Below are 27,862 nucleotides of genomic sequence, written 5' to 3'. Positions count from 1 at the left end.
ATTAAGTCCCTGATGTACTTTCAAGCTACTCTTCACTTAAATTTTATTAGAAGATTTGAAATTTCTAAAAGCATTTTCAAGAAAAAAAAAAATCCTGCCAAGTTCTCACTCCCCGTAGAGGCAAGCACCAGAAGCAGTTGTTTTCTTTTAAAATTGTTGTCCTGGGCAAACACTGAAATCCAGGTGCAGGGAGGGTAATGCAACAGCTACCGACCATTTCCATCTGCTCAAAAAGAAAGGGCACAAAAAGAAACACTCTTGTGGGTTTCTGAGTCACTTTTGTTTCTTTACATTCAAACCTGTGGATGCTTGGAGGGGTGGGAGGGAGAAGTTGTTTCTTGGAAGCTAAATCACTGGTTGTTGTCAGTTGAGGAGCTCAGGTTTAACGGGATATCTCCTTGGACGCCCACAGAGGACAGGTAGGAAGCCATATTTTCAGATGGAACATAAAGCGATGAACTTTCAGGCAAGCTGATGAGGTCATTTCCAAAGATTGACTGACGATCAATAAGGAACTGCTGGGCGCTTTCGAGAATGACATCTTTCCCTAGGAATGCAAACAGGCAACAGAAAGGCTGTTTCAGTTTCTGAAAGGCAAGTTACCAGACTTCATGTCTGAAGAACTGAAGTGCGGCAAATTCCCACTGCAACAGGAGGTGAGGGGCCTCACCGCAGGCAAAAAATGCTTGGAAACACTCAAGTCAAACTTGGACTACTTTTCCCACTGCTCAGTAAGTAGCTTAGCAGTTGCTGTGGGAACAGTGCTGACTGACAATCATGAAAGTAAGATAACAAATGTGGTTTTGTTCCCTCAAAGTGGCAAATGGTCAGTGCTGGACGTTGCATCTCGCTGCTGACATGTTTAACACCTTCATTACATCCCCATTCCCGAGACCACAAGAGCTGCTAGCGCTCCTACCTGGGCAGGCGTTGTTAAACGGTGGGTTGAACACTTTTGAGGGCAGCTCAGTTGCATTCTTCTCCAGATCCGCTGTGAGTCGCTGCATCTTGATGCAAAAATATAAACTACAATGTACAATTATACAAAGACAGGGGAGCTTGTTAGAACTAGGCCATTTCTGAAAATCAGTGCTTCATCAACGCTGCACAACATCCACCAGCAATGCAAGCTATCCTCCCTGCCCTGCTTGTCCTCCCAGTCTCACCTGCACTTTGTTAAAATAGCCAAAAGCGTGTGCTCAAAGGCAGATATGCCTGAAGGAGAGGTCTAAGGCAGATGTAATCCCCGAGTAGCACCGGCTAATATGATGTGAAGCTTGTGTCACATGAGGAGGCCAGCCTAGCGTCACTGTGGCTGTCTCTGGCCAGCTGTCAAACAAAGCAAACCCACAGTCCTCTGCAGCCAGCAACAAGTATGAAAGGAATTTGCTTTCCATGTGCCTATGACTGTTTAAATTAAAACTAGCTTTTGCTCGCGTGGTGTTTCTAGGCGTGGAGTTCATGCAGGTGTTACTTCCAGGCTTCTCTATGCTCATGGCTTTCTGCAGGATGAGCAAGTCTAAGGGTAGGCAGCACCAGTTGCTGGGAAATTCAGTGGACTCAAGGACTGAACTATTGAACGTTGCAGCCTCCCCCTTGGCCTCTTCTCTTGTGCAATCCTTTTTAAAAGAGACCGCCCCTTGCTTCCAGGACTTGCTAATATTATCTCTCTCTTCAGAGTCCCTTCCTAACACTCAGGAAGCAGAACTACCTAGTAAATTCAAAATTATTAAATCCAAACCTAAAGAGGATAGTGATATCATGAAGAAGGCTTAGAGACCTTTCACACTTCATTAGAACAGATTACACTTTGCTTGCGTGTCTGTAGAGATGGCAGAACCATCCGTGTCTTTATCCAACCTGGCTGGCAGTGAGGGCTCTGAAAATTCACCCTCCACCAAGCAGGAAAAAGAACCCAGCCATGAAACACACATTTCCTTCAGTGTTTATTAAATCACCATATGCACTTCAGAAATGCCTGTGTCAATGTCAATTCCAAACAAGTACCGCCAAACAATTTCTCCTTGTTTCTTCTGTACAGGTATGCAGGAACCTCTATTCTTATTGCATGTGGTTTTACTGCTCCTGAAAGGTACAGGGACGGCTGTACTTTATAAAGGCATATTTTATAAAGAGCTTTGGCACAAAGATGCTTTATAAATCTATGGTATTAGCAGGATGTGACATTCACGCTAAGAGAAAGTTTAGAGCGGCCAGTTTCAGAGATTCCTGGACACCAACACGTCTCTAAACAAGCTCTGAGTGGGAAAGACAGGTCAGGAGTATAAGATAACACTCTCAGCCTACACTCAGGAGATGCGTACTTGCTGTGCTTTACCACGCTCTCCCCTCTGGCTATAAAATAACCGAGCATTTTTCAGTTATGCACAAGCTCTGCTTCATAATTACATTATTATTATCATATCTCAGAAATACACGTCTCTTACCGGGGACAGACTGGCTTCCATTTCAGTCAAATTCCACTCACTCAAAGATAAATTGGGATTAAAGACCTGTTGGGAGAAAAACACAATTAGGGCTCTGAAAGGTGTAACGGTTCGAGATACTCGTATCCTCAGCTGTCTGCCTTGGCTGCCTGCCGGAGGTTGTGGAGATGCCAGAAAGCAATGCCTGCCCGTGCTGCAGCGGCTCTGGCATATTAACCGAAGCTACAGGCGACGGTTCCTGTGTGTTGGTTTGTAGCACAGCCAGAAGAGCAAGGGCTGAGCCGTGGGCACTTGTGCCGATCCCAAGCCTTGCTGCCTGCCAGTGGAGGGACAGCGCAGCCACCCGGTGCCACAGTCGTGTCGTAAACCAGGGCAGCCCTTCGTGTCACTGCACATGCAAGTCAAAGCCATTTTTTGCCGCGCTTGGATCCTAGGACACTTCCAGATTCATATGGTTTTTTAACAGCATTCCAAAACACAGTAGCAGAGGGCAGATTACTGCTGCATCTGTGCCTCGATGGCGATTTCTTGAGAAGTCTGAGCAATCTGGGAAAAGGAGCTGTTGGTCTGGGGTACAGTTTTATGATTCATTCTCCCTCATGACGTTCAGTTGCACAGAGAGAGAAAAGTGTGTCAGTAACAGGAAAACACCTCCTAATGAGAAATAAGAAACAGAAACCAATAGAGCCAGTGATAGAGCAGGCCATTAGAAAAGCTTTCTGTAAAGTCAGAATCACGGACACTTGGGAACTCGCTTCAGGAAAATAAGATTGATTTTTTTTTTTAAATTATTTTTTTGTTCCTGTTTATCCATGCAAGCTTACCACATGCCTGCATCTGAAGCACCTCCTCAAGGGAGCATATATTTGACATACAGATACTTTCACTAATTAATTAGTTAATTGATTATTGGCAAAAACCTTTCATATACTAACTATATGTACAAGGAGAGAGCGAGCGAAAGAGAAAAATAAACAAACCTTCATATTTCTGCATATATACTTAAGAAAAAAGGCCTCCACCCATTTCCAGAGTGACCTGAGAACTGCAGACAGATAAATATCTCAGCAGAGAGAGAGAATTTGGCATCAGCTACGCTTCCCACAACTTGAGGAAAAGGGGAAGGTAGTAGAGCTAAACACAATCTAGGAGTATCTGAGATGCAAAATATGCAAAAAATAAACTAACCCAACCCAAAGCAATTACCAAACTAGCCAGAGTAGTAGTAAACCTATTTTATGTAAATGTGCTAGGTCTCGTGATGGTGTCTTTACTCACATGCACCATGTTTTGTGTTCCTAGAAGCACATTTTGTCCTCAATATTTTGTGCTCAAATATGTGTATTTTCAGAAGAAATGTAAAAAAGCATCATTTAAAGTCTGAAATCCTGCCCAGGTCTTAGGAGCGGTTCAAAACAGAGCTGTGACTCTACTGGCAGCGTGTGGCAGATGAAGTGCCGCACGAGACCAAGCAGCATGGTCTCCCTGATTTACAGCCCAAAGGTACCGCTGTGAACTTCGCAACCGTTCCCCGTGGCCGACCCGGCGGAGGGCCCAACACTCACATCCAAGAGGCTGGCAGGCTCCAGGCCGTACTGCTGGCTCCTCAGCAGCAGCTGCAGCCCTTCCAGGCTCCAGTCGGTGCTCTCCAACGGGTCCGAAATATCTGTTCTGAGAAAGACAAGGGGGAAATACTGCCATGAATGAGACTTGCATAGATACATACAGAAAGCAGGACTGAGCAGCCCTGCCAAGTGAGGTTTATGCTTAAATCTCATTTTGAAAACCAAGAGCCTGCTGTCAGCCTGGGTTTATGCCCTATCACTTGGTTTAACCCCAGAAGTACAACCCAGCGGAGCCCCAGGGGACTGGACTAGTGGTAAAACAAGTGAGACTACTCCTCTCCTGGGTGACGCATGTGATTTGGGGATGGACAGTCTGTGCACATCTCTTTGAGACCGGGAAAAATAAACCTTGCCTTAGAAGAAATCTTTCTAGAGAGGCACTGGCACAGGACAGGCTGCTTTCCCATCCTCCTGGGTCCAAGATGGCTGACGGCTTTTAAAGAAATGACTTTTACGTGCAGGCATTCAGTCTGCAGGCTGCATTTACCAAAGACATTCAGCTAAAGAAGCAACTGTGAGGCCCTGCTGTGTTTAACCCCTCCAAAAAGCTATAAAAATTTATCTTGAAATCCAGAGTCTTTACAAATGGATGATTTTTCATCTAAATAAAATGTTTTTAAGAAGCCAGTGGGTTCAGAAGGAAGAATTTGGTCTGTAAGGACTCAAAGGAAAATAAAAGCCTTTCTGAGAACCCTGTTGAGTGTTTTGGGTTTATTTCGCCCCAGTCCTCCTTACATTGCTGCCATCAATCATAGTTGCCATCATACTTGCCATCAAGAATGAATTCTGCAGTTAACTACCACGCCATCCACTACGCTGCAGCCACGCTTTCCTTACTGGTGGTGAAGGCTGCTGCACACTCACCCACAGCATCGCTGCCCTTGGGATTTCAGCCCCACAGCTCCAAAGGTGGCTCCCCCAGATCTCCCCATGGCTGAGCCTAATGACTCTGTGCTAATCGCCCTTGCAAGAGGACATCATTCTCTGGGTGACTGTCACCTGCAGGATACTTGCGTGCCCTGGCTTCAAAATAATGAAACCTCCACCCCTTTGTATCAGACTTCTGCACTCGGTGATCACAAACTCCCAGCTCTCCATCCCTGCGAGTGGCCTCACTTGCTGTTTCCTGATTTTAAGGCACGATTTTACACCTTTTATAAAGCCTTGCTTTGGACTGCCTAACATTTTACTGAGCCCCTCCAGCTCAATGAGACAAGCACAGCAATGCAGCTAAGTTCCGTGGGTTTTCACTCTCAGTCAGAGATGGGGAAGTTGAGATCTCTTGCAGCGTCAGCTCCCCAGCGCCTCCCAGAAACAGTGCAGAAGTGACTGGCTGCCCCCTGAAGCCAGACCTAGCACCGACTCAGGACAGTCGCCTTGGAAAGGTGACAGGAGAAGGTGCAAAGAGGGAACAGACTAAAGAGAAAAGTATTTGAGTTCACAGCACAGGAGAGGAAAAGAAAGGGGGCAAATTATCTCTTCCTCAAGCCCAGGCTGGGGCCTGATAAATGCTATGATGCCTTATCAAATACATGCCCCACTTAGTGCAGAGGTGATGACAACGATTGACTGTCACCTTCCATCGCTGCCTGCGTATTGGCACAAAAGCGATGCCTTATTCACTGCGCAGAAACACCAGCGACAAATATTTCCTTACGCCTTTACGCAACCGAAGACTCAACCAAACAAATTGCAGACGGCACACGAGCTACTGGAGGTATAGTGCAGCCCAGCAGCCTGCAAGTCTGCAGGCATGGATGCTGGTCTGGGCTCCAGCTTTCACCTTGGACCTTGGGCAAATCCCTCTCACTGCAAAAAGCCTCTTCCTGCTCCCATGGCTCTGATGCACATGCTCTGACAGCTCTTCCTCTGTTGGGTCCTTCAAGCAAGTCATCCACAGAGCCCCTACCCCTGTGAACTATCCCCTGGGCTTCAAGGGTCCTCTCAGCAGGTGCCACAGGGGCAGGATGGAGCTCACCAGGCTGCATTAGGCGACTTAAAGTCAGTCTCCCTTTCCCCGCCACTAATGGGAAGACAGGGCTATGAAACACACTGGGCCACAGCTCTCCCTTGCTCCCCTCACCTGTCCAGCAATGCCCTTCTGCCTCTTCTCTCGGAGGGTTGTGAGGTCCCTGGTGGGGCTGCACCACAGCTCCCTTTGCCTTCCAAAACAGACTGAACCATGGCGACCGGGAGCACCGGCGGCTCGGAGCAAGCCCGGCAGCCTGGCAGGGGGACATCAGGCTCAGTGGCGGCTTTCACTCCAGGGCTGACTGGCTCTTCCTTGATCAGCATGAGGCACTTCTCTCTGTATCAGAGACAAGACTTAGCACCACACACACATCTGCTCCACAAAGGCCTTTGTGCTATGGGAAGGGGAATAGCTCGAGGGCTTGCCTCCACTTTCCAAATTGCTCCACAGAGTCCTTCCATTCCCCTAGATAGGCAAAAAAGACCCAGCAACCTTGTTTTCTTTTCAGCAAGCTCCAGAAACATGCTCAGCTGGAATATCTTCACACACTTCATCAGTCACCACTATAATGAATTTTCCCTATTTTGCAAAAGGGGAAAATACACTTCCATGTGGTGATCACTCCTCAGATAAGTGTTAGGCTTGAGACAGGTTAAAGGGTCACCAGGCTAGAGAGGTTCCCCTAAAAAAGAAAAGTCTCCACCCTAGAGATGGGAATGGGATCACTAAGACTTTCCCATGCTGGAGTTAGGACTGGACCAGCAAGCATTCTAGAGATCCCAATGAGACAGGTCAGGATCTTGTGGCCCTGCAGGATTTGGAACAGAACCCATCAAGATCTGACAGTCCTAGTCAGACGTTTTACTTGTTTGGAAGCAGAGAGTTGCCTTTTTCCAGTGGGAGAGGCACTCCGCGTTATTCCTAGACGGACATACGAGACTGAAGTTTTGAACAGCAGCACGTCATATGTAAAAATCTAAAGCTACTCTGTACTACTTACGGGAGACTTTACAGCTCCCTGTGAATGCACACAACTGGACCCAAAGTGGCAGAGGCATGTAGATCAAGAGGCACAGGGCATGGAAAGCCATACTGGAAAAATATTATCTTACAACACTTACAGACTAGCTTTGCTGCAAGACCACACGTGAATGTGTCACGCATATGGGATGGTATCATAGAATCGTTTAGGTTGGAAAAGACCTTTAAGATCATCAAGTCCAACTGTTAACATAGCACTGCCAAGTCCACCATTCAACCATGTCCCTAAGCACCACATCTACACGTCTTTCAAAGACCTCCAGGGATGGCGACTTAACTGCTTCCCTGGCAGCCTGTTCCAATGCCTGACAGCCCTTTCAGTGAAGAATTTTTTCCTAATATCCAATTTCCTAAACCTCGCCTGGTGCAACATGAGGCCATTTCCTCTCGTCCTATCGCTGGTTACTTGGGAGCAGAGACCGACCCCCACCTCGCTACAACCTCCTTTCAGGGAGTTGTAGAGAGTGATGAGGGCTCCCCTCAGCCTCCTCTTCTCCAGACTGAACAACTCCAGTTCCCTCAGCCGCTCCTCATCAGACTTGTTCTCCAGACCCCTCACCAGCAACGTTGCCCTTCTCTGGACACGCTCCAGCACCTCAACGTCCTTCTTGTCGTGAGGGGCCCAAAACTGAACACAGGATTCAAGGTGCGGCCTCACCAGTGCCGAGTACAGGGGCACGATCACTTCCCTACTCCTGCTGGCCACACTATTCCTGATACAGGCCAGGATGCTGTTGGCCACCTTGGCCACCTGGGCATGCTGCGGGCTCATATTCAGCTGGCTGTTGACCCCCTTTTCCGCCAGGCAGCTCTCCAGCCACTCCTCCCCAAGCCTGTAGCGTTGCCTGGGGTTGTTGTGACCGAAGTGCAGGACCCGGCACTTGGCCTTGTTTAACCTCATACAGCTGGCCTCAGCCCATTGATCCAGCCTGTCCAGATCCCTCTGCAGAGCCCTCCTACCCTCCAGCACATCAACACTCCCGCCCAACTTGGTGGCATCTGCAAACTTACTGAGGGTGCAGTCGATCCCCTCATGCAGATCCTTGATAGAGATACTAATCAGAGCTGGCCCCAGTGCTGAGCCCTGGGGAACACCGCTTGTGACTGGCCACCAACTGGCTTTAACTTCGTTTACCACAGGTCTTTGGGCTCAGCCATCCAGCCAGTTTTCTACCCAGCAAAAACTATGTGACACTACAAAGCCTTCTCTCAGCATTCCTTTCAGATCATCTTCTCATCTCGTGAATCCTAAACCCGCAGCAGAAGCTCATGTTGATTTAGGAAGTAGCACACTCCTGAACTTACTAGGGCCATGGCTGGCTCAGATTCCCGAGTCATGCAGACACAGCATAGATCAGAGGCCGCCAGATGGCACTCAGTAGAAATAAGCAAATTTTTCTGCTTTAGAAATGGTTTCCAGGTTCGTTTTCTTTTATCTGGAGCTCTTTACATGCTTCTAGCTAATTTTATGGCTATGGTTTAATTATTAGGCAGATTTAGGGGCAATTTCTAGAGTATAACTGCCTTGCCTCTATGCCCAAGAAACTGTTTCTGTGATTCATCTGTCTACTTACTTTCCACTGACATCGTTGTAGCTATTCTGCTACTAGCCCTACATACACTGCATGTCTGTGGCAGGAAGAGATAAGCATTAAAATACCTCTGCATTCAGTTTTTAAGTTACTGGGACCTTTTCACAGATAAGTTGTCAGACATCGGAAGTTGTGATGCAACCTTTCTGTTCTCATTAGCAGAAAGATGTACAGTTTGATTCTGTTTCTTCTTTGCCAAAGCCAAAAGGAAACTTGCTTTCTCTCTCTCTCGACAAATTCAACAAGTGTTAGTACCTCATTATTTGATAAAGCCCGAGACAGCCCCTGTCTTGGAACAAAATATAAAGAAACATGCAATACTTCTCAAAAAGGTGAGTGGCAGTTCTCAGCATCAAACTCTTGACTTTGTTTTGAAGGTTATGCTGTTATCATCCCTCCCTAATTCTGAAAATCTGACCCACATTGCAAACTCGAAAAAAAATATTCCAGCCCACCACCTCTATAGAGATTTGTGAATCAGACAGAAACTTTGGTAGAATTACAGCCAGGAAAAACTCTTCTGAAGTTATGCATGTCCATATCCGACTCTCCCTGTTTTTAATCACAAACATGTTTACCTGTCATTTTCAGGAGGGGACTGAATATTTGTTATGTTGGATGGTGATGCTTCAGTAACATCAGATATGATGGGTCCTCCAGCAATTGCAGGGCTGTTTAAGCAAGAGGCAGGTTCTGTCGATGGCTAAGAAGAAAGCAAAAATCATATAGATTTATCCTTCTGAGTCCCAGAACAAGTCCGAGGCCCCATCTGAGATAGTTAGGGTTTACTCACTATGCCCTTGAGTCCTCCTTGTACACAAACCAAGAAAACTTTTGCCTACTATGCCACATTCTAATTTCCTCTGGTCTTTCCTTCAACCACACGGAGGTGCAGGTGTAAAATAAGCACTGTGACTGAATTGTCACCTACTGAGAGGTTTTACCATGGCTGAAATTTTACCGGGACTGGTTAGCTCCCCCGGAAGGAAAGATCCAACACAGCCCAGCAGAAGAGCATGAGTCTCTCATGCCAGCTCAAGTATTTTAACTGCATGACGTTAAGTGTCATGTGTCTGGTGTCTGCTTTGGTGGGTTAGGGTGGTGGGGATCCCTCAGCGACTGCAAAAACCTGGCTCTGGTCAGAAAGATCATAGCACCCACTTCTAGAACATACTTCTTCCTCTCTGCTCTTGAGGTGAGCCAGGCTGGGGTAACACCATGGAGAGTTTGGTGTGCGGGGTCCGCCTTTCCCTCCCACAACCCATGGCCTCCCACATGAACGCAGCAGCACAAGTGCATACAAGCATGTGTCCCTCCCTGAAACAGGGGACCTGAAGAAATAACATATGTCACTCAGCTTTTCATCACTCACTTTGCAAACCTCTTCTCTCTTCACTGCCAAACTCTTGCCAAACTACTTACTCTGTAATCTGCATTATTGTTTCAAACATTTTTCCATGCTGGCCAAAGAAATCCCACAAAGCTCAGAGGCTGGTGTAAACCTACCGACTGTATGAAATAGGGGTCATGGAGGGGGTCCATAGACAAATGTCGGCTGAACTTGGGCACTTGCGGAGCTGAAATTCCATTGTCAAGCATCAGAGGTCTGCGAAGAGAAACAGGTTTGTTTTCCCAGCACATACTGACTGGTTCCTGGTTGCTCATACAAGAAATGTCTCTCAGTCTTTCCACCATGAAACTTGCCGTATGGAAGTCTTTAGTTTTGTGATATAGTCCCAGAGAAGCTGGGAACTGGTATATTTTGCCACACATCCACTATTGTTACTGCTGGGATGGTCCTATAAAACTGCCTAGCAAACCCCTCTTCTTCTCCCACTGTCCCACAGTCATGAAAAGCATCTTCAGTGTTGATTTAGAAGACAGTGATTTGGCAGAAGGCACCAGGGAAAGCCAACAGTTTTTTCCAGTCACGTCTAACAGGCTTGACTAACTCTCTTCATCCTACAGACACTGGAGCTGGATATGTTGGGAGAAATTATGGGTTTGCTCAGACTCCAATTAGATCCCACAGCAAAGGGCTTTATACAGCAGGACACAGTGACCACAGTGCTTGAGATCTCAGTGTTGTCTAACAGCTCGTTTAACAGCCTTTTCCTATTCTATGACATTAACTAAAGACACAGAATAAAAAAAAGAAGATTTGAATCACCCTGTCACGGACCTTGTTACGGCATAAGCTACCTTTCAGTACACACTGAGATATCATAGCCAGCCCTGTGACAATCATGAATTTGTAAGTGTCCAGCTTTCTGCTCCAGGAGCCACAGATGAACCTCCCCATCCAACAGTTCTTATCAAAGTAACTTTGGGATCTAACCCATCCAACAGCCTCCCAGGTCAGATGTGCCTGTGGGACCTACAGATGTGCCCATCCTGTACAAAGCCACCCGGAGCCCCCAGTCAGCACTCGGGTCTGCACCAACAGTTGCTCCAGGCTGTACACTACGCTTTCCTGCAGCCATTTAAAAGAGAGGAAGGCAAACGGAACTGTGGAAGACAGAAGAGTGGATATAGACACGAGAGCTGAGGTTCCTTGAACACAGACCTTCACGTTCCCAAGGAAGCAGAAACCCAAATTAACATGCACAATACTGTGCAAACTGCAGCTGGGTTGTGTCAGCGTGATTCCCTCTTCATAAGGAGGCTGACACAGTTGCTGTGCAGATAGTTCTGTGCTGTTCTGCCCCTTTCAGCACAGTTTCTAACTAACAATGTGCTTTTTTCAAAAAGCAGTAGTCTAAGATGACATATCTTGGGCTGCCAAGCTTTTACAGGGAGGCCACAGCCCTGATAGTGGAAATTAGAGATCAGATCTGGCATCTCATTTCTCTGCTTCCCCACTCCAGAGGAAAACTTCCCCACTCACGAACCTCAGTGACTCAGAGCAGCTGATCTCATGCCCTTGAACCCTCGTCTTCGTTACCGTTCTCCGTGCAGTGTTTATCCCTTCCAAGAGGCTCAGTAGAGGGCATAGGTAGAGGTGAACACACCCAGCTTCCTCGTACAGATTTTGGGCTCCTTCATTCAATCCTGTGTTTCCTTTACAGCCCTCACAAGAAGAGTCAGCCAAGAACAAGGGCACTGACTTAAAGAAAATCAAGGCCCTTGAGCAGCTGTTTTGGGGAAGCATGGCTCCTTTCTCCAAGGAGCAGTTTCTGAGTTGCCAAAGGCCACAAGGTAATAAAGGTGGGAAAAGGAGGCAGGTCCCTGCCCTCAGCCTGAGCCACAACGGCAAATTCCCCTTAGCAGCCCCTCTCCCCTCTTTAGATCACAAGCACCACAGAGCAAGAAAAGTGTCACTGCTCTCCTAGAAGGTACTAAACTTCCTAATTCAAGCTCCTCTATTCACTTGCCTTGAAGAGCTTATTTATGACTCTCAAGATATGCCTTAGTTAAAACCTTTCTCCACCTTTCTCTCTGTCTCTCTCTCTAACCTGCAGGTTATATGCCACCAAACCTGTCGGATACACCCCCCATTCAGTGACTGTGTCTCAAATTAAGGTGTCTGTGGGATGGCTGTGTCCAGCCCTGCTCCCGTGGATGACAAGTGGCAAAACTGGAACCTGGAGGAGCAGCAGTGGGGTCCTGCCCTTTACCCTCCCACTCGTTAGTGTGCCCATCTTCCATCTCGCTCCCTGTTCCCCCAATAAAGGTCATGAGCTGACACGGTGCTTCTCTAAAGACCACTGAATGGGGCATGTCAGCAGGTCTGACTCGGCAGTTCAGCCCATTCATTTCCCATCACCATGGTGCCCCGGTCCGGTGACCGCCTGCCTGGGCAAGCTGAGCTTGTGCTTTTAGTGAGGGGGCAGCATTATGCACCCGTGAGCGTGTGCGCACCACACAAGGGTACTTACAGCTTCCTCTTTATCCCCGCGCTGCTAGGGCTTGATTGGAGCTGGCCGAACAGAAACTGAATCAGCTGTCAGGAGAGATCAAAATCCGGTGTTAATCAGCAGAGTGATTCAGCACTCCCTGCGCTCGCAGCCGTTCTTATCTCACACATTCTCCCTCCCGACACCACCCCGAAGCTGGGAGCAGCCATGAAATACGGGAGCCAAACTGCATGAGGCATCGAAGCCCACTCAAACAACCCATCTGGCTTTCAAGGAACACAGCCAGGTGCCTACTTTGTGCGAAGGCTGCTAGACACAGGTGCTCAGTGCTCGCTCTCTCCACCTCTGTGCATGCACAACTCCAGCTAGCCCTATTAGACTTGGGAATCTGCCTGTGAAGTGCACATGCAAACACTCCTAGGCCTGGAGTTAGACTTGGCCTCCGCAAAAGCCCTTACAGCCCTTTATGGGAGGCTCTATAAAGTCTGATAAAGATCTTGCAAGAGAAAGAGGCAACCCCCTAGGGGAGACCCTGGATGGAGGCCTTCCTCTTTCAGTTGAGTTTTTCAGCCCCGTGAAATTCACTGTTGATGTAACAGGACACTAAAAAAGGTGCAGGGTGGCTTTGGAGAGGAATCACTCAACAACATATTCCCAGGCCAGCTTGAGCCTAATGCTCTGCTTTGACCTCCCAACAGAGAGAGCACTATTATTACGTATCACAGCTGCCTCTTACTCGATGCTCAATACGACAAAATAGTGTTGCATAAATGCCTCTGCAATGAGTGGCGTGGCTGGGCCAGCCTCAGAGCCAGAGGAAGGTCTGACAGCCTCGTGCATTTCTAGCCAGTCCTATGACTCTGTGATGGCACGTGAGGGTCAGAACGTGGCTCTCGGGAGGATTGGGAAACATGACGTGCTCAGTCACGTCAGCACCATCTGGGAGGCACTGGAGAGGCCTTTTCTAGTACTGGTCATGCTAGATTTTAAGGGAGATGGCTCCGCAGTGCCTCTTCAGTCCAAAAGGTTCTACAGTAATTCCTCAACTATACCAGTAACACCAGAAAATGTAACAGTCGCTGGAGGTCCCCACTGGGGGAATGGCTAGCCAATTCTGCCGCCTGCAGCTTCAGTGCTGGCAGGAGGGGGAGGCTCCTCTCTTGTAGGAAGGAAGGAAAGATTTGGGAAGCTCAAAGGCATCGGTACAACCAGAAGACAGCCAATACAGGGCAATTAGCAAGAGTTGCGCTCTCTTGCTCAGGACTTTGACAGAAAACTGGTTTCTAACATCACAGCAAAGACTGACAGGGAAATTAAAAGCTTTTGCTTGAGGGCATAATCTATGCTTTGTTAATGACCACTTTCCATAGGACATGTAAGAGCATCACACAATTCAAAAGAGAGGGAAAATAAATATGCTGCAATATCACGAGCGTGGAGAAGATTATGGGGTAAGAAAAAAAAAAAAATCTCAGAGGAGGACATACACCATGCAGCACAAGTGAGTGTGGAGTTTATCTGACCACTACCTTGTTGATCACTTTCTGTTGCTGCGAGTGGTTCTGCCGGAGAGAAACAACTTCCCGCCAAAGAACTTCATTTTGCCTAAAAGTGAAACAGAAACTTTCCGTGAGCACAGAAACATCCCAGCAGACCATGGTGCCACCGTGATGCACAGCAGACCAAATTGTGCAAAGTCTGTCTCACGCTGGGGCTCGTGCAGTGCTTGGCACTTTTCAGATGTCCCAACCAAGGTCACACGATTACGTTCCTTGTTTTAATTCAACCTCAGAAGACCTACAGACCAAAGCTTGGAGGAGAAATAAATAAAGAGAAGCCAACATTTATATAGGGGACGGTAACAAGAGGACACGTGTTTAGCTTTTGTGGAACATTTGGGCCAAACTCAGAACTTCAGCAAGGCCTGATTTGTGACTGTGAATGATGTGGATCAGCAAGACTGTCCTTCCTGCAGGAGCCAAGAAAGCCCAACCCTTCCACAACTGCCCCCGCTGCCCCCAAAGACCAAGAGATCCTATGGAGAGAGATCCTATGTATTCTGCCTGCTGAAACCTCACACACGTGGTGGTACAAAGGCATGTTTGGGAGTGACCGGAGCAGCTAAAGGGATGCTTCTGCATCTGAGCACCTTGAATGAGGATTGTAATGATTTTATTAACGGGAGTCACTGATTTCATCCAGCACAGACCTGCGTCCAGCTTGCGATTGCACGGAGCATATGTATTTTGTCTGCAAATGCAGCACACGGGGGAGTTACAGGCTTCCTCGAACAGTCAGCCCCAGAAAGTGGGATGGGGAGGTGCAGGGTTTATTTACTGTGCTGCCTCCAAACCCAGCTGCCAGCCAGGTCCATGCTGCAAAAGGCTTTGCCAGCCAATTTAGCTCAAGAGTATCTGGATGTACCAAAACCGACAGGCCAGCGAAACCTATCGTACAGGTGAAATGTGAAAATCCTTTTGCTACATGTCTTTTAGGTGTTTTTCATCTTTCTAGTGTGGATTGATGCTAGAACTGGGAAGATCAGGTCCAGGGCTCGTGAAAGCACAGTAGCTGCCCTACTATAACAGCGTGTACAGCAAGAATCTCTGCAGCGAGCTTTCTGTGCTGGTACTGACAGGCTTTTCAGCGAAGCAGCTTTCCTTAGTCTGACAGCTGGCACTGGAGTTACGTCCTCATGGTTCTTCACCAGTGTAAATCTCTCACCATGGTTTCAGCCTGGGATTTCCAGTTCATCTTAGTTTATAAAAAATGTATTATTTTCATCAGTTGAGTGCAATTTTGCCTTTTAACAGATGGGTAGAAGGAGCACGCAAATCAAAAGGGAGAATAAAGTAAAAGCAAGGCCAAATCATTGATACTGGAATTCAGTAAGAACAAGCCTAGCAACTCTTTCATGGCCACCGTACCTGGATTTCATGATTTAACACATGTGCTAAGGTGTGGGAGTCATTAAAATTTGAGGGAGGATAAAAACACTTATCTGTTGCAAATAAGGGGCTGGGCTGCAATGAAGTTTCACAGTACCTGCAGTTCTCTCAAGGCCCAGGATGCCAGCATCCTCTGGTGATGTACGAGTACCAGCTTTCATTACAAAAGAAGTTTTGGGGTCTTACTGTTTACAAAGCACTTGAAAAATCTACATTCTCTGTAAGGATTCTGGAGGCTAATAAAAACCTCTCCAAGTACACGATTTATAAAACCGTATCTATTTACTAAATTCCTAGTCACCGTGTCTGTCTCAGAAAATCCCAGAGTCTCAGACAGCTGGAGGTCAGGCAGCCACATGCAAGAAGCATTTCCATTTCTTGTTTTGCTCTTATACAACAATTTTAGCCATGTCAGAAGTCACAGTCTTCAGATAAACGGACTAAACATTCCAGCAGCACTTGTATTCTTATATACTTCAGGCCAGTCATATATTTTGGAGGTGGAGGATGACAGAGGATTTTTTTTTTTTTTTTTTTAAATAGTTGGAGTGGGCACCACCTCTTTTCCACCAAGGACTCTTCTAGGTGAGAGAAAGAGTCACACCTTTACAATCATTTCTATCTGGAGGAAATACAGTTATCTGAGTTAAGTCCCCAGGTTATACATGTATTTCCTGCATGGCCTCCTCTGTGCTTTCCTCATTTGTAAAGGGAAAATATAGATTAAAAGAATATGTCTACCTTTCACAGAAGACAGAGAGGCTGAGGATTAATTCATATTTTGTAGATCATCAGGTCTGCACAGAAGTCCTACATGTTATTGTTCAACAGGTCTAGTCCCTACGATTAGTCCCTGGCTCAGCATGTGCTCCCTGGGAGGAAGGTGTGTAAGGCTCCTCCTTTCCAGCATTCCCCAAGATCAACAACTCTCGAGAAGCAAATGCCCGTAAGAAGCAGCCTGAGTAGGATTCAACTCACTGCTTCATGTCCTGCACTTGACACTCCATGTTCTCCTGCTGACTTCTCAGTATCTGTACCTCATATAGCAATCTGCTGAGGTCCTCCTGGCGCATCTTGGTCTCCTCACTTTTCACTACGGACACCTGAGGAGGAAAAAAAAAAATCAAAGGTGGATTTTACCAACACAAGAAGGGCACAGACAGAGTCATTGCTGGGGCTCGGGTGCAGGACTTCCACCAGCTGGGCTCTGACGTGCAGAAATACTGGGACAGGAGATGTGTGCACAAGAGCCTGAACTATCCTTGGGGTATTACCGCAAGAGTCAAATAGAGCAAAGAGCAGGACACAGAGGGTCTGTTGGCAGCAGGAGATTCTCCACTAGAGTGGGGACTTATTCCAAAGCAGCTTGGGAGTGGCGGGAAGATATTTTGAGGAACGGGGCAGAATTGAACTAGGTTATTTGATTAATTCTTTCTAGTTTAACTACAGAGAGACCAAATCCAGCTGTATGTTTTACAGGAATGAGTCTGAGGAACTGCTTTAAATTGATATATTACACCTGGGTTTCCAGAAGGCTTCTGCTGAAGTCCCTTTTCTCAAGCCAATACGCTAATTTAGTAAGAGAGCAGCCCTTTTTGGGCATCAATGGCAGGTTAAAAGACAGCACACAGAAGGCAGGAGTAGGTTATCATTTCTCTAACAACAGGAGCCGGCTGTTGGGAGACCCTGCAGGAGTTACGTTGCCGTTATCCAGGAAGGCGGGTGACGATTCCAAAGCAGAGCGGTGCGAAGAAGCAGCACTACATGAAGGTCTCGTGATACTGAGCGACGGAGAAAAAAAAAACACAGACAAAACTCTGACGAAAGCCCAGACCTGCACACCGAGGAGCCCTGCCCCAACCGCGCACGTATGTAAGGGGAGGACAGAGACCGGACCACAGGGTGACCTCGGAGTTCCGCGAAGCGCCGTACAGCACGGCGATCTGAAGGCAAAACGAGCATTTTGGAAGTTCTCAAGAGAGGAACTGTGGTAGAAACCCCGGCAATGAGCACGGAGTGCTGTTCTGGCCAATCCGCCCCAAAAAAGGGAGGCGGGAGGGTAGCAAGGCAAAGGGCAGCACCTGAGGGCCGGGGCGCCAGGTTCACCGCTCCTCTCCCGGCGGAAGGCCGAGGGGAAACAAACCGCATAAAGCAAACGCTTTATTTGGGGCTCAAAGCCAACCGAGGGAGCTACGCCTCCACGCAGACCCTCAGTTACGTTGTGGGGCATATCGTTGAGGGATGCTTTGAAAAAGCACCGTGCGGCCTCTTCACGGCGGTGGTGCGGAACCTTCCGGAACGAGGGCCCGTCACGCCTCAGCCTTCCCGCCCCTGGGGCTCAGCGGGGGCCGCCGAGGCCTGGCTGGTGCGTCCCCCGCCCGGCACCCCTCACCTTCCTCTTGATGTGCTCCAGGAGGTGCTCGTGGCCCTGCAGGAAGCAGAGGTGCTGGAACTCGGTGTCATCCCGCTCGGGCTTGACGAGACCCCCCTGCTCGATGTTCACCACCTTCCTGAAGCCATCTGCGTGGAGAGGGCACGGGTGAAGGGCTGACAGACCCAGGTCCTCCTCCACGCTTCCCACCCCAGTGCTTCGGAGGACATTTCTGTTCACTCTCCCCACTTTTTGAGCTGCTCCGGTGCTCAAGGCACAGCCGAGCCCCCTCCCCGCGGCCAGGCATGCTTTTGGGCCGTATCGACAAGAAATCCAGTGCAAGGGAGAGCCCCACGCATCCCGCTGGACACCCCGCGGCTCTGGGGACACGTCGCCGCTGGCCCACGCCGCGAAAGCCTCGCCGGCAATCCCTTGGGCACGTCGGTCGGTCTGCCGGGAGCCGAAACGCCTGTCCTTACGAAAGCTCTAGTTTGATCTAAAGGGATCAAACCCTGTTTGAGCCAAAGGGATTCAGGGGAAGGCTTTTCAAAGGCACAGACCAGCATCAGGTGCCACTTTTGTTAAAAAAGGGTCATATGCACCTTCGGAAACCTACTTCGGGTACTTCTCTGAAGTCCTAGAAGGGTTTCTAAACCGTATCTAAAGATTGGCCTAAAAATTACAATAGGGCTACTGTATAGTTAAATAGCAAAGTTCAGACTTTGCTAAGGAACTTTGTGAATTAGTCATTGAAAAACTTCCAAAAACTACCAGAAAACAACCATATTTAATACAGTTGTGGTCTAGATGTGGCTGAAAAACTACGCCCTAAGCCTCCGTTAAGGGGTGAAAATGTCTGATCAGCAAGGGATGGTTTGCAGGCAGAAGTACCGTCCGTAATTAGTTCAGCGATACGGCTGGGAAAATGGATAAGCTGTGGGCATGCCACCCTCAAAAGAAGCCGCTTCTGAGGGAGGTATGAGGGTATCAGGCTGCTGGAAAAAGCCTCATATAGAATAAAACGGAAAAGAAATAATAATAGGCCATCAAACTGATGCAAGACAAGCAGAAAACCTGGTAGCTGAGATTTCTTAGCTCACATCTTGCAATTTAATTTAACAGAAGTTTCATGCTGGGATCTAAGGTCAATACAAGGAAACCGCTCCGCTGGCATCTCAGAGGCAGGTCCTCTTTGGCAAAACCAATAATGCCACAGTAACGCCTACATACGAGAGCTCAGCTTTTCTATCCACAGTTCTCTCTCATGCCTCTGGTCCCACCCCCGCTTTCTGTCGCTTCCCCCGCCTGGGTAGGACCCACATGGCCTAGGATCTGCAGGTTGAACTTACACATGTTCAGCTGCCGGACGAAACTGGCCATGTTGTTGTGTTTGAAATACTTGGGCAGCACCTCTTTGGCAAAGCGTCCTTGGTCGAACACATGGAAGCTGGTGCCGTTCTGCAAAGGAGACAAGGACAAAAGCGAAGTCAGAGGAGCGTCCCCAACTATGAGAGGTGCCCAGGAGGAGGTGATTGCGCCTGAGTCCTATGGTGGGGGGGAAGTCGCGCTCTCTGAATTGTCACCTTGAAGCTGAGAAGAGTGACAACAGCCTTCAGTGATGGATGTGCTCCTTTCAGTTCTGGTACAGTCAGTCCTCTATGACTGCAGTTTTGATCTTTTTCTACTAAGCTTTGTCACTGCTTAGTTCAGAGCCTTGGACGTGAGAAAGAAACTACAGACTTTTACACACAAGTGGCTGGTAGCTTGCGATCGTCAACCCTTGTGTGGACTGCACAGAAAGACTCTGGTGTCTGAAGAAGGTCCTGGAAAGTGGGAATTGCCATTATAACCCCTCAATCTGCTTGTATAGGTCTAGCTCCGACCCATCTGCTGCAGAGCACAGCAGTCCTGGCGGGAGTGCTGTCTGGAGACATGGTTCAAGAAACACAGCAAGGCAAAAAAGCAAATCATCCCTGGAGACGCCACACTGATCCAGAAGCTCTACACACCTTCTCTTGACTATTTTTGAAAGCACACAGCCACAAGGGCAACCACAAAATGTTAAAGAGTGATGCTTTACAGTCCAAGCTAGCAACATGCATGTGAACCAGATAAAATATCCGTTTCTGAGGTTGCACTGCCAGGATCCGTGACTGCAAAACAAGGCAAACTGCCTGGGATCGCTGGCAGAGATCTGCAGCCATGTGCTTCCCGGCTCTGGCCTTCACCCTGCCGACAGTTAAGCTGGTGCAGAGCGCGCTGTGAGACACAACGCCCCGAAGCTGCCTTGAAACCTTTTGCCAACAGCAATCCACGTGACCTTTTTAAGGGACAGAAAAATTAGCAATTAATTTTCATCTTAGAAACAACATTTCCTAGGTCTCCGACCTCAGCAGAGCAGTGTCTCGAGGGTACGGTGACGGGGGACCACCTTAAATCCTATCTCTGCTCCGGATGCGGGGGCAGCACCGGGAATTTGGAGGAATGAAGATTCGTGATTTCAGTCTGGGGTACAGGTGGCATTTTTGTAAACTTGCAGAGAACGGTATCTTCCAGGCGCTCACACTGGCTTTGCTTGTGGAGAGAGAAAGAGCTGCAAAGAGCTACCTGGGGAACCACCCAGCTGTGCAGCCCGAGCTCCCCACAGCTTCATGGAGCGACAGGCAAGATACCGAGACCTACGGCAGGGCAAAGACACCAGCAGATATTTGGGACTTACCACCTCAGCTGCAGCCAAGTTTCTAGGGTCAGTTAGCTAAAGGCAGCGGGGGCTGCGTGGCGCTGGCAGGGAGGGGTCTGAGGCCAGCACAGCCCCAGTCGTCCTCCTGCTGCGTTCAGCGTTGTCACCGGCGGTCAAGCGGTGTGTCAGCTTGGGGGGTTATTTTGCAGCGGAGTGGTTTTTGGCAAAGGAGGACAGCGTTTCCCCAAGAGCGAACGCTCAGGGTCCGCATGCGGTAGGAGCGCACCAGCCGTGTGTGGGTCCCACCACGCACCCGTCACAGGGTCTGTAGCTGCGTAGGTGCTCTCAGGGCTGCCTGGAAGCTTCTAAAACAGGGAGTGTAATCAGGACCACGAGAAAGCTCAGCAACTAAAGGGGTGCTGGTCCGTGCCTGTAGCCTGCGCACAGCCACCAGAAAACAGCCAGCTGGCAAACCCTGCTGCCCTACTCGTTGCCGCTGCATTTCCATCCTCAAACGGTGCCAAGTCCCTCTGCGCTCTGGCTCATTTGACAACAATTAACCCTGCATGCCCACAGACATATGACTCTGGGTCAGTCGTCCTTCTTGCTCCTTGTTCACTGCTGCAAACGCAGAACACGACTGCTTGCCTTGACAGTGCTCCTTGACCATCACCAGGGTCTTTCCTATCATTCTTTACCCCATGCAGCAGAAGCAAAGGCTAGTCGAGCGCTTAAGAGGGTCACTAATAACCCGTACGCTGAAATTATCCTCACAGACTGAGCTTGCAGACATGACAGCAGGGACCAGGGTTTCCCCAACACCCCAGAAGCTGTTCTGGGGACAGAGCTGGTTTATCCTGCTTCCCTTGTGCTTCTGCCCACTCATTTTCCGGGGGATGCAGCTGCATGTCCCCGGCTGGGCAGGCTGATGTAAAATGGGAAATTTTACATCGTGTACCTGAACATTTCCTTACAACCTCTCTTGAGCAGCCATTCCTTTGAATTCAGGGCTGCAGTGTTCTCAGAAGCTGGGGCACCCAAAAGGGTTCCCCCCGACACAGGGGACTTTGGAGTTCCTGCGCGTTCACCGATGGACGTGCGTGTGCCAGCCTGTTCCCACGCAGCAGCTGTGCCTTGCTCGCCTTACGGGACGGGAGCACAGGCTGGGAGACACGCCTCTGCCCAAGGCAAAATCCACTCTGCAGCAGATGCTTATCGTCACTGTTTTGGACAGACCCATGAGGACAGACACCCTGTGCCCTGCCCAGGCAAGCTACTCCAGGAATTTGCTAGGAGTTCTTCATAACTGCATCTTCCATTTCAAAAATTCATTTAATTACTTCTTGTCCAATCTACCACGGACACAGACAGCAGACTTTTCCTTTCTACCTTACAACAGCCTTTAGCATATATATAAACCACTACCATGTTTCCTCTCCATCTCTTCGCCTTCATGCTAAGCAGCAGTTCATAGGTCCTTATAGGTCCTATTTTCTAAGAGTTCTGATTACGTCCAGAAACCTTAGGCACGCACACGACTTCTCAGCTACAATAACACTGATGGATAGAAGAGGAAGAACGTGGGAAACACAGGAACATGCAACACGGAAACTTAGACATCTAAAAACTTTACCAAAACCTCCCAAGAACGTAGCTGTAGCCTACAATAGGTTGCAGGAACGCAGAGCGTGGTGGTGGTGGGCAGTCAAAAATAACAACGTTATTAAGTGTAACAGAGAGGGGACTATTTATACAGGTTAGAAAATCCTTCCTAGTTTGAAAATCCTTATTTAAAACACACGATACCAAAACTTGGTTCTCAGAGGCATGGCCATGTAATACCACCGTCAGAAAGCAACCATTGCCTTAGATAACAGTGCAGCTCAAATCCTATCTCAAGTTTTGAATGAAAACTCGACTGGACGTGACAGAAAGGCTGCTTTAGATTCCCCCCCCCTTTAAATTTGCTTTTGTTAGAGATTCTTGATTTTGGAGAACAAGCTTATGCACACAACTTATCTGATAACTCCCTGCTGAAGGCAAACCGCGTTATTTGCAGCAAGTCTTAGTCAGGTCAAAAGCACAATGTGGTATCGAAATGCTGTACGAGGGGGACAAATAAATCATTTTAATTCTCTCACTGCACTTAGTATATTAATGCCTCAGTGACAAATAAGAAGCCAAAGCAAAGCAATCTATTCCTATGAAGCTGTACAGACAATGCATACATACATCACCACGATCATCACACAGACTCGTTGAAAAATCAAGTTAAGCTCTTCCAAAATGTGAGTGATTTAGGGTGCCAGTCTCAGTTCTGTTTAAACTATAGGTTTTAGCCTGAGGTCTGAATGCTGTTTGTCTGCTGCCTTCTCCCATGGCATTTGTGAAAGGCTGCTAAGAAACACATGTGAAATAATAGAAACAGCAGTGGAATTTTTAAGGACTTTGCACCTTTTCTAGAAAACTTTAGGGAACCGCAGATTGAAGAAAAGTGAAAAACCTCTCTCGAAGAGGCTGGATTTTTAGAAGATTCAGTATTAGACACCCTTTAAGATCCTTCAAGAGACATGTGTAAATATTGTTATTAAAACACTCCCAAACCAGTTGTCCCTTCGAAACAGAAAAGCCAGAATATTGTAGATAAATAATATCACGTACACCCAAAAGGCCCCCTAACGAACTATCAGTCCTTTCACTCTCCCAGTCAGTTGGCCAGCACTCGACAAGTAAAAGGAAATTGCTGGGTGATGCGGTACTCGGGCCTCACACCCGAGTTTTTCCTGGTGTTGCAGGCACTTAGCGGTACCCAATATTCGCTGTACTTACAGTACTCCAGCAGATGAGATGGTTTGTTTCCGGATCTTCCACCAGCGTCCAGAGCTTGGTTAGGAAGGCTGGCACATTGCTGGAGTATCCATCCATCACCAGAGAGCTGGGTGAATCCTGCATAGTTTTTCAGTGTCCCGGCTACACTAACCCCATTGCTCTCGGCGTGCCTGCCTCCCCGCACGCGCGTGCATCCGAACAGAGAATGAGCCACCGAATTTTATCCCAGGCCAGTGGAAAGTAGGCTCCCAGGGAGTCACATCAGCAGTGCTGCTTGCACTCTTAAAAACTCAGCACAATGCGATGGCATCACCAGCCCCAGAGAACAATACACAGAATGAAAATGCACTGCAGCCGATCTCACAGAGCTGTGAATAAATACGCAGCGTCATGCAAAGGGAACACGTGCTGCGCACCTTATGCTGGGAGGTTAGCAAGTCACTGGAGCAAACCCACCTGCCCAGAGTCTGTGGGACGCCCAGGCACAGCAAAGCCAGGTTTGGGAAGGCACCTGAATTGTTATTTTGGAATCTTCTTGTCCTAAACTTTGGCCGGCACAGATGAACAAGGGCTGGCCAGACCTCAGGGCTGCACATATTTGCCAAGGTTTTGAAAAGTCAAAATTGTAAGTTGGTTTGTCAAGAAAAACGATTGGGCTCTCAAGTAAGAAGAGAAGGTGATGAAAACAGCTACACATAGAATCTAGATGACAATATGTTTTATTTATTATTATCATTATTATTATTATTGCTTGAGATAGGTGCTCGCAGTGTAGCTTTATGCCAGGATTGTTTCAACTCAGAAACTGCTCTTCAGATAACATTCACCAAAATCTTCGGTACAACAGATCAACACGTACACCCTAATTCAGATGCAAGATAACTTGCATGTGAATGCAGATACCAGATGCAAAAACTGTTAACACTCTTGATTCTCCTAAGAAATACTAACAATGTAATGAAAGCAAAGGTCTTTGCAAAAGGCACTCGAATTATAACCTGAAAATCTGCATTCCTGAGCAACAGAAAGACAAGATGGACACGGGAATTCGCAGGCCATGTGCCTTTTATTACTACCTTGTCAATGTTGTTCCTTAATTTTTTTTTCCCCTCCTGCTTGTATTTTCTAACATAACGCAGCTCCTCTTATAACCCTCCAAGCTGGAAGCTACCTGACAACTGGATAATGAGTGAGCTCACCATCACTGAAACGCCAAAAGAGGCAGTGTCAAAGTTAGAGTGGATATTCCATCAGATGACCATGGTTTGTTGCTATAGCTCACTGAATCTGCATGGCTAAGTACCCCACTGGGCAGAAAACATTGGGCTGCACTGAAGCTGCCACTTCCTTAACTATTTAAGTAGTTGCTGGGTGCCTGACACAGTGTACTTGACTTTGAGGTGCTTTTAAAATGTAAAATCAAAATTAAATTTTGCTGAGGTCCTCAGTAAAAAACCCACTTGGCATTCCTGCTACTCATAAGTAAAGGAGCAGAGAAGGAAAGACCTGCCCTCCATAACCCAATGAAGAAAGAAAGAGAAGGAAAAAAAAGGGGGGGGAGGAAAGGGCAATTCTATTTCTCTGTATAACCCTCTCTCTCTCACATTTGAGTGTAAACGCTTGGTCTGCAGAACAGGTGTGCATCATAGGTAACAGCCAGTGCCGGTGAAAGAGCACGTTTTCAGTGAGTGCAGAGGGCATTTTGCAGCATTTTCCTTACAGCCTCTTCTTTCCCTGTCCTCTTGCAGATCCCCACAATTTCCCCAAGAAGTGAGTAGAAGCCGGTCACTGAACTGTTACCGGTTTCCAGGGGTGTCGTTCCTTGGTGACCTTCAGAGTGTATTGTTTCAGCCTGGGGCAGTGCGTGAGGAACGCTTCTACCACCTCCTGGCTGACCACACAGTAGCAGTGGATCTCCAACAGGTTTCTGCACTGCCTGGCCAAATCTACTAGCGAGGAATTTAAGTCCTCCGAGGACGTGGTTTGCAGCATCAGCTTCTTTAACGTACTGCTGTAGCTCTGGGTGACAAACCTAATCTGATTTACCATGTAATTATAGGTATTAAGTTGCAGCGTGCTCACAGGTATATTCAGCTTTAGGATCCGTGGTATTTTGCAGGCAGGGACCGTATGATCAAACTCCAGGTCTACACAGAGTTGAGGATGCTTCCGACTTACAGCAGCCCAGAGCTCTTCTGAGATGACAGGTACATATTTGTCCAGACGCTCACAGAAAATGTCTAAATGGGTGAAAGCTGCTCTTTCGGGCTTGAGCAGTTCCCGAAATACATCGTCAGACAAACTGGCATAGTAAACCCCCAAGGCTGAGAGCTTGGGACATGCTCTGAGCACTTTCCTAATGGTGCCTGGTGCCACGTTGCATACCAGCGTGCGGTTGTTGATGAACAAACTGTGCAAGTTTGGGTTGGTGGTAGCTAAGAGTTCAACAAGCTCACCATCAAGAGTGAAGGGCATTTTTCGAAAATCAATATGCTGAAGATCTGTCTGGTTTTTCGTGTCACATATATTCCGTATGCTCTGTAGGATGTCCAGGCCGGAGTAGAAATAGGGGTTCTCCCCGTGGCACACAATGCATAGCTGCTGCAGCCTGTGGCTCTGTTTTGCGAACACATCCAAGATGCGTGCCACGTTCTTCCGGTTGACCTCCTTGGACTGGTCAAACACAATCTTCAGGCGCTTGATTTGGCTGAGGAACTGGAGGAGGCTCTGCAGAGTACCTTCCTCATCCTCTGAGTCACAGCTGGAAGAGTAAAACAACCTCTTAGTCACTGTGAACGCTGAGCTGAGCAAGCACAGAGCAGATACTCTCCTTTACTAGTGTTTCTGCAAAAATCAACGGGTACCCTAGATCCTTCTTTTCACTTGATGCCTGGAGAGTCACTGTAAGGCCAAACGCTGAAGGAGTCAGGAGGTGAGAAGAGTCAGTCCCCAGAAAGACCCATCAGAGAAGTAAGTGTCATGATGACGTTGACTAGTTAGTAGCTGTGTCTTGCCATTTTCAAGTGGCAACTTCGAGCAACGTACCAAGAATGTAATACTTCCCATAAAACCCTGATCAGCAGCAGCAATTAAAAACCCCCGGCATATAACACGATTTTCTCTGTGTGTGGTAAAATAATACCACACAGAGAAATCACAATTCACATCAATAACGTCACAGTAGAGTGGTGTAACTGTTTGACAGGCACTGAAAACATAATGATCTAGTTATGCCAGCGGAGATGACCAGACAGTAGAAACCCACTCCTCTTACCTGATCTCTGTGGAATGCCAAACAGGGCTAGAAGAAACAGCTGTAGCCCACTGTCTGCACACCTGGAAGACCGCATATCTATCTCGGGGAGAAAGATAATTGAAAATTTGGATGAGGATTTCTTCTGGGACGTAGTTCCACAGTTCTGGAACTGCAGCAGGCATTTTGCCGATTCAGTCAGGTTTAGAAATGGGAGAAACTTCCGAAACGGCAATTAATTCTCAAAAGTCCCTGTTCAGAAAAACAAAAATAAACAAACAGAGACACACGCACATTAGGAGTTCTTTAACAAATCAAACCAATGCAATTGAATCACAGAGGAGGTCAAAACTTTTTTTCAAACTTGAAATTTCACCAAATTTTGAAATTGAACATAGAAATAAGGAAAATCTGTTGGCCAATTGTTTTGCACATTTTTTTCAATCAATCCTAAGAAGCTGGGTGATACTTTTCAAGAGTTAAAGGTGTCAGACCAAAGCTTTGGGGGGAAAAAAACCAAACAAACCCAAAAACCCAGCCTTTTTTCCTGTAGTCAGGTTTTACTACCCTGAGTAATAAAAATGGAAGGGAATTTTCTAGAACTGCTGCACTGGTATTCAAAAAGCTGAGACAGATTTCTCAAACTGTGGGGGAAAGACACAAACCTCTTTGCAAGCAGAAGCTCTGCACAGAAAACAGCCCCACATATCCATTTTTTCCTGCTAGTGAAACAGAAGACCTATAGTAGAAAGTGGTAGCTTAATTACAGCAGTTATGGCCTGCGATAAGAGGTGGCAGTTTGAAAAAAATGTTTTATTACTGTGACTCCAGTTCTCAGAAATTGCATTTATACATGTCTGACTTAGAAATGGAAAAGCATATTTTGATTAACCTTTCCTGTGAACTATAATGCAAAAGAATAAGCACCTGGGAAGAAGACTGAGTTCATAGCATCAGACCATCACCTAACTTCTTCATTCATCTTTTTCCAAAATGCATTGTACCCATCTTCTACATTTCTGCACAAATAAAACTACTCCTGCAGTCACAGCATTACTTCAGCATCGCACGTTTCATGTAAATGAACACACTTCTAGATAGCCTCGAAGTAGGGAGAGAGTTGAAAAACATGAAGCAAAGTACAGCGCAGCGATGCAAAAAGCATAATGCAGAGAGGAACACAACTGCACATTTTTCTAGAATATGCTGCTTTGAAGCACGAAATTATTTTGAGTGCGAGGTGACAG

At 47.5% G+C, this 27,862-nt stretch overlaps 2 protein-coding genes across 2 annotated transcripts; both read right to left on the bottom strand.

Moving 5' to 3' along the window:
* Positions 1-350: 350 nt before the first annotated feature.
* HSF4 (heat shock transcription factor 4) lies at positions 351-23,485 on the bottom strand (the record flags this gene model as incomplete). The annotated part of the gene is made up of 13 exons (XM_082005465.1): positions 351-547; positions 920-1,007; positions 2,448-2,513; positions 4,013-4,118; positions 6,156-6,380; positions 9,256-9,380; positions 10,184-10,283; positions 12,556-12,620; positions 14,064-14,139; positions 16,461-16,585; positions 17,875-18,002; positions 19,203-19,311; positions 23,363-23,485. 13 exons carry the CDS (start codon positions 23,483-23,485, stop codon positions 351-353), a joined length of 1,533 nt encoding a protein of 510 aa, XP_081861591.1.
* A 1,662-nt stretch (positions 23,486-25,147) lies between these two features.
* FBXL8 (F-box and leucine rich repeat protein 8) lies at positions 25,148-26,800 on the bottom strand (the record flags this gene model as incomplete). The annotated part of the gene is made up of 2 exons (XM_082005719.1): positions 25,148-26,123; positions 26,637-26,800. The coding sequence occupies 2 exons, from the start codon at positions 26,798-26,800 to the stop codon at positions 25,148-25,150; spliced, it is 1,140 nt and encodes a 379-aa protein (XP_081861845.1).
* Positions 26,801-27,862: the final 1,062 nt, after the last annotated feature.

This window comes from Phaethon aethereus (assembly GCF_964289735.1).
Source record: "Phaethon aethereus genome assembly, chromosome: 13".
NCBI classification, from domain to species: Eukaryota; Metazoa; Chordata; class Aves; order Phaethontiformes; family Phaethontidae; genus Phaethon; species Phaethon aethereus.
Note: the sequence above shows the minus strand (reverse complement) of the source record. Positions and strands in the feature narration are given on the sequence as shown.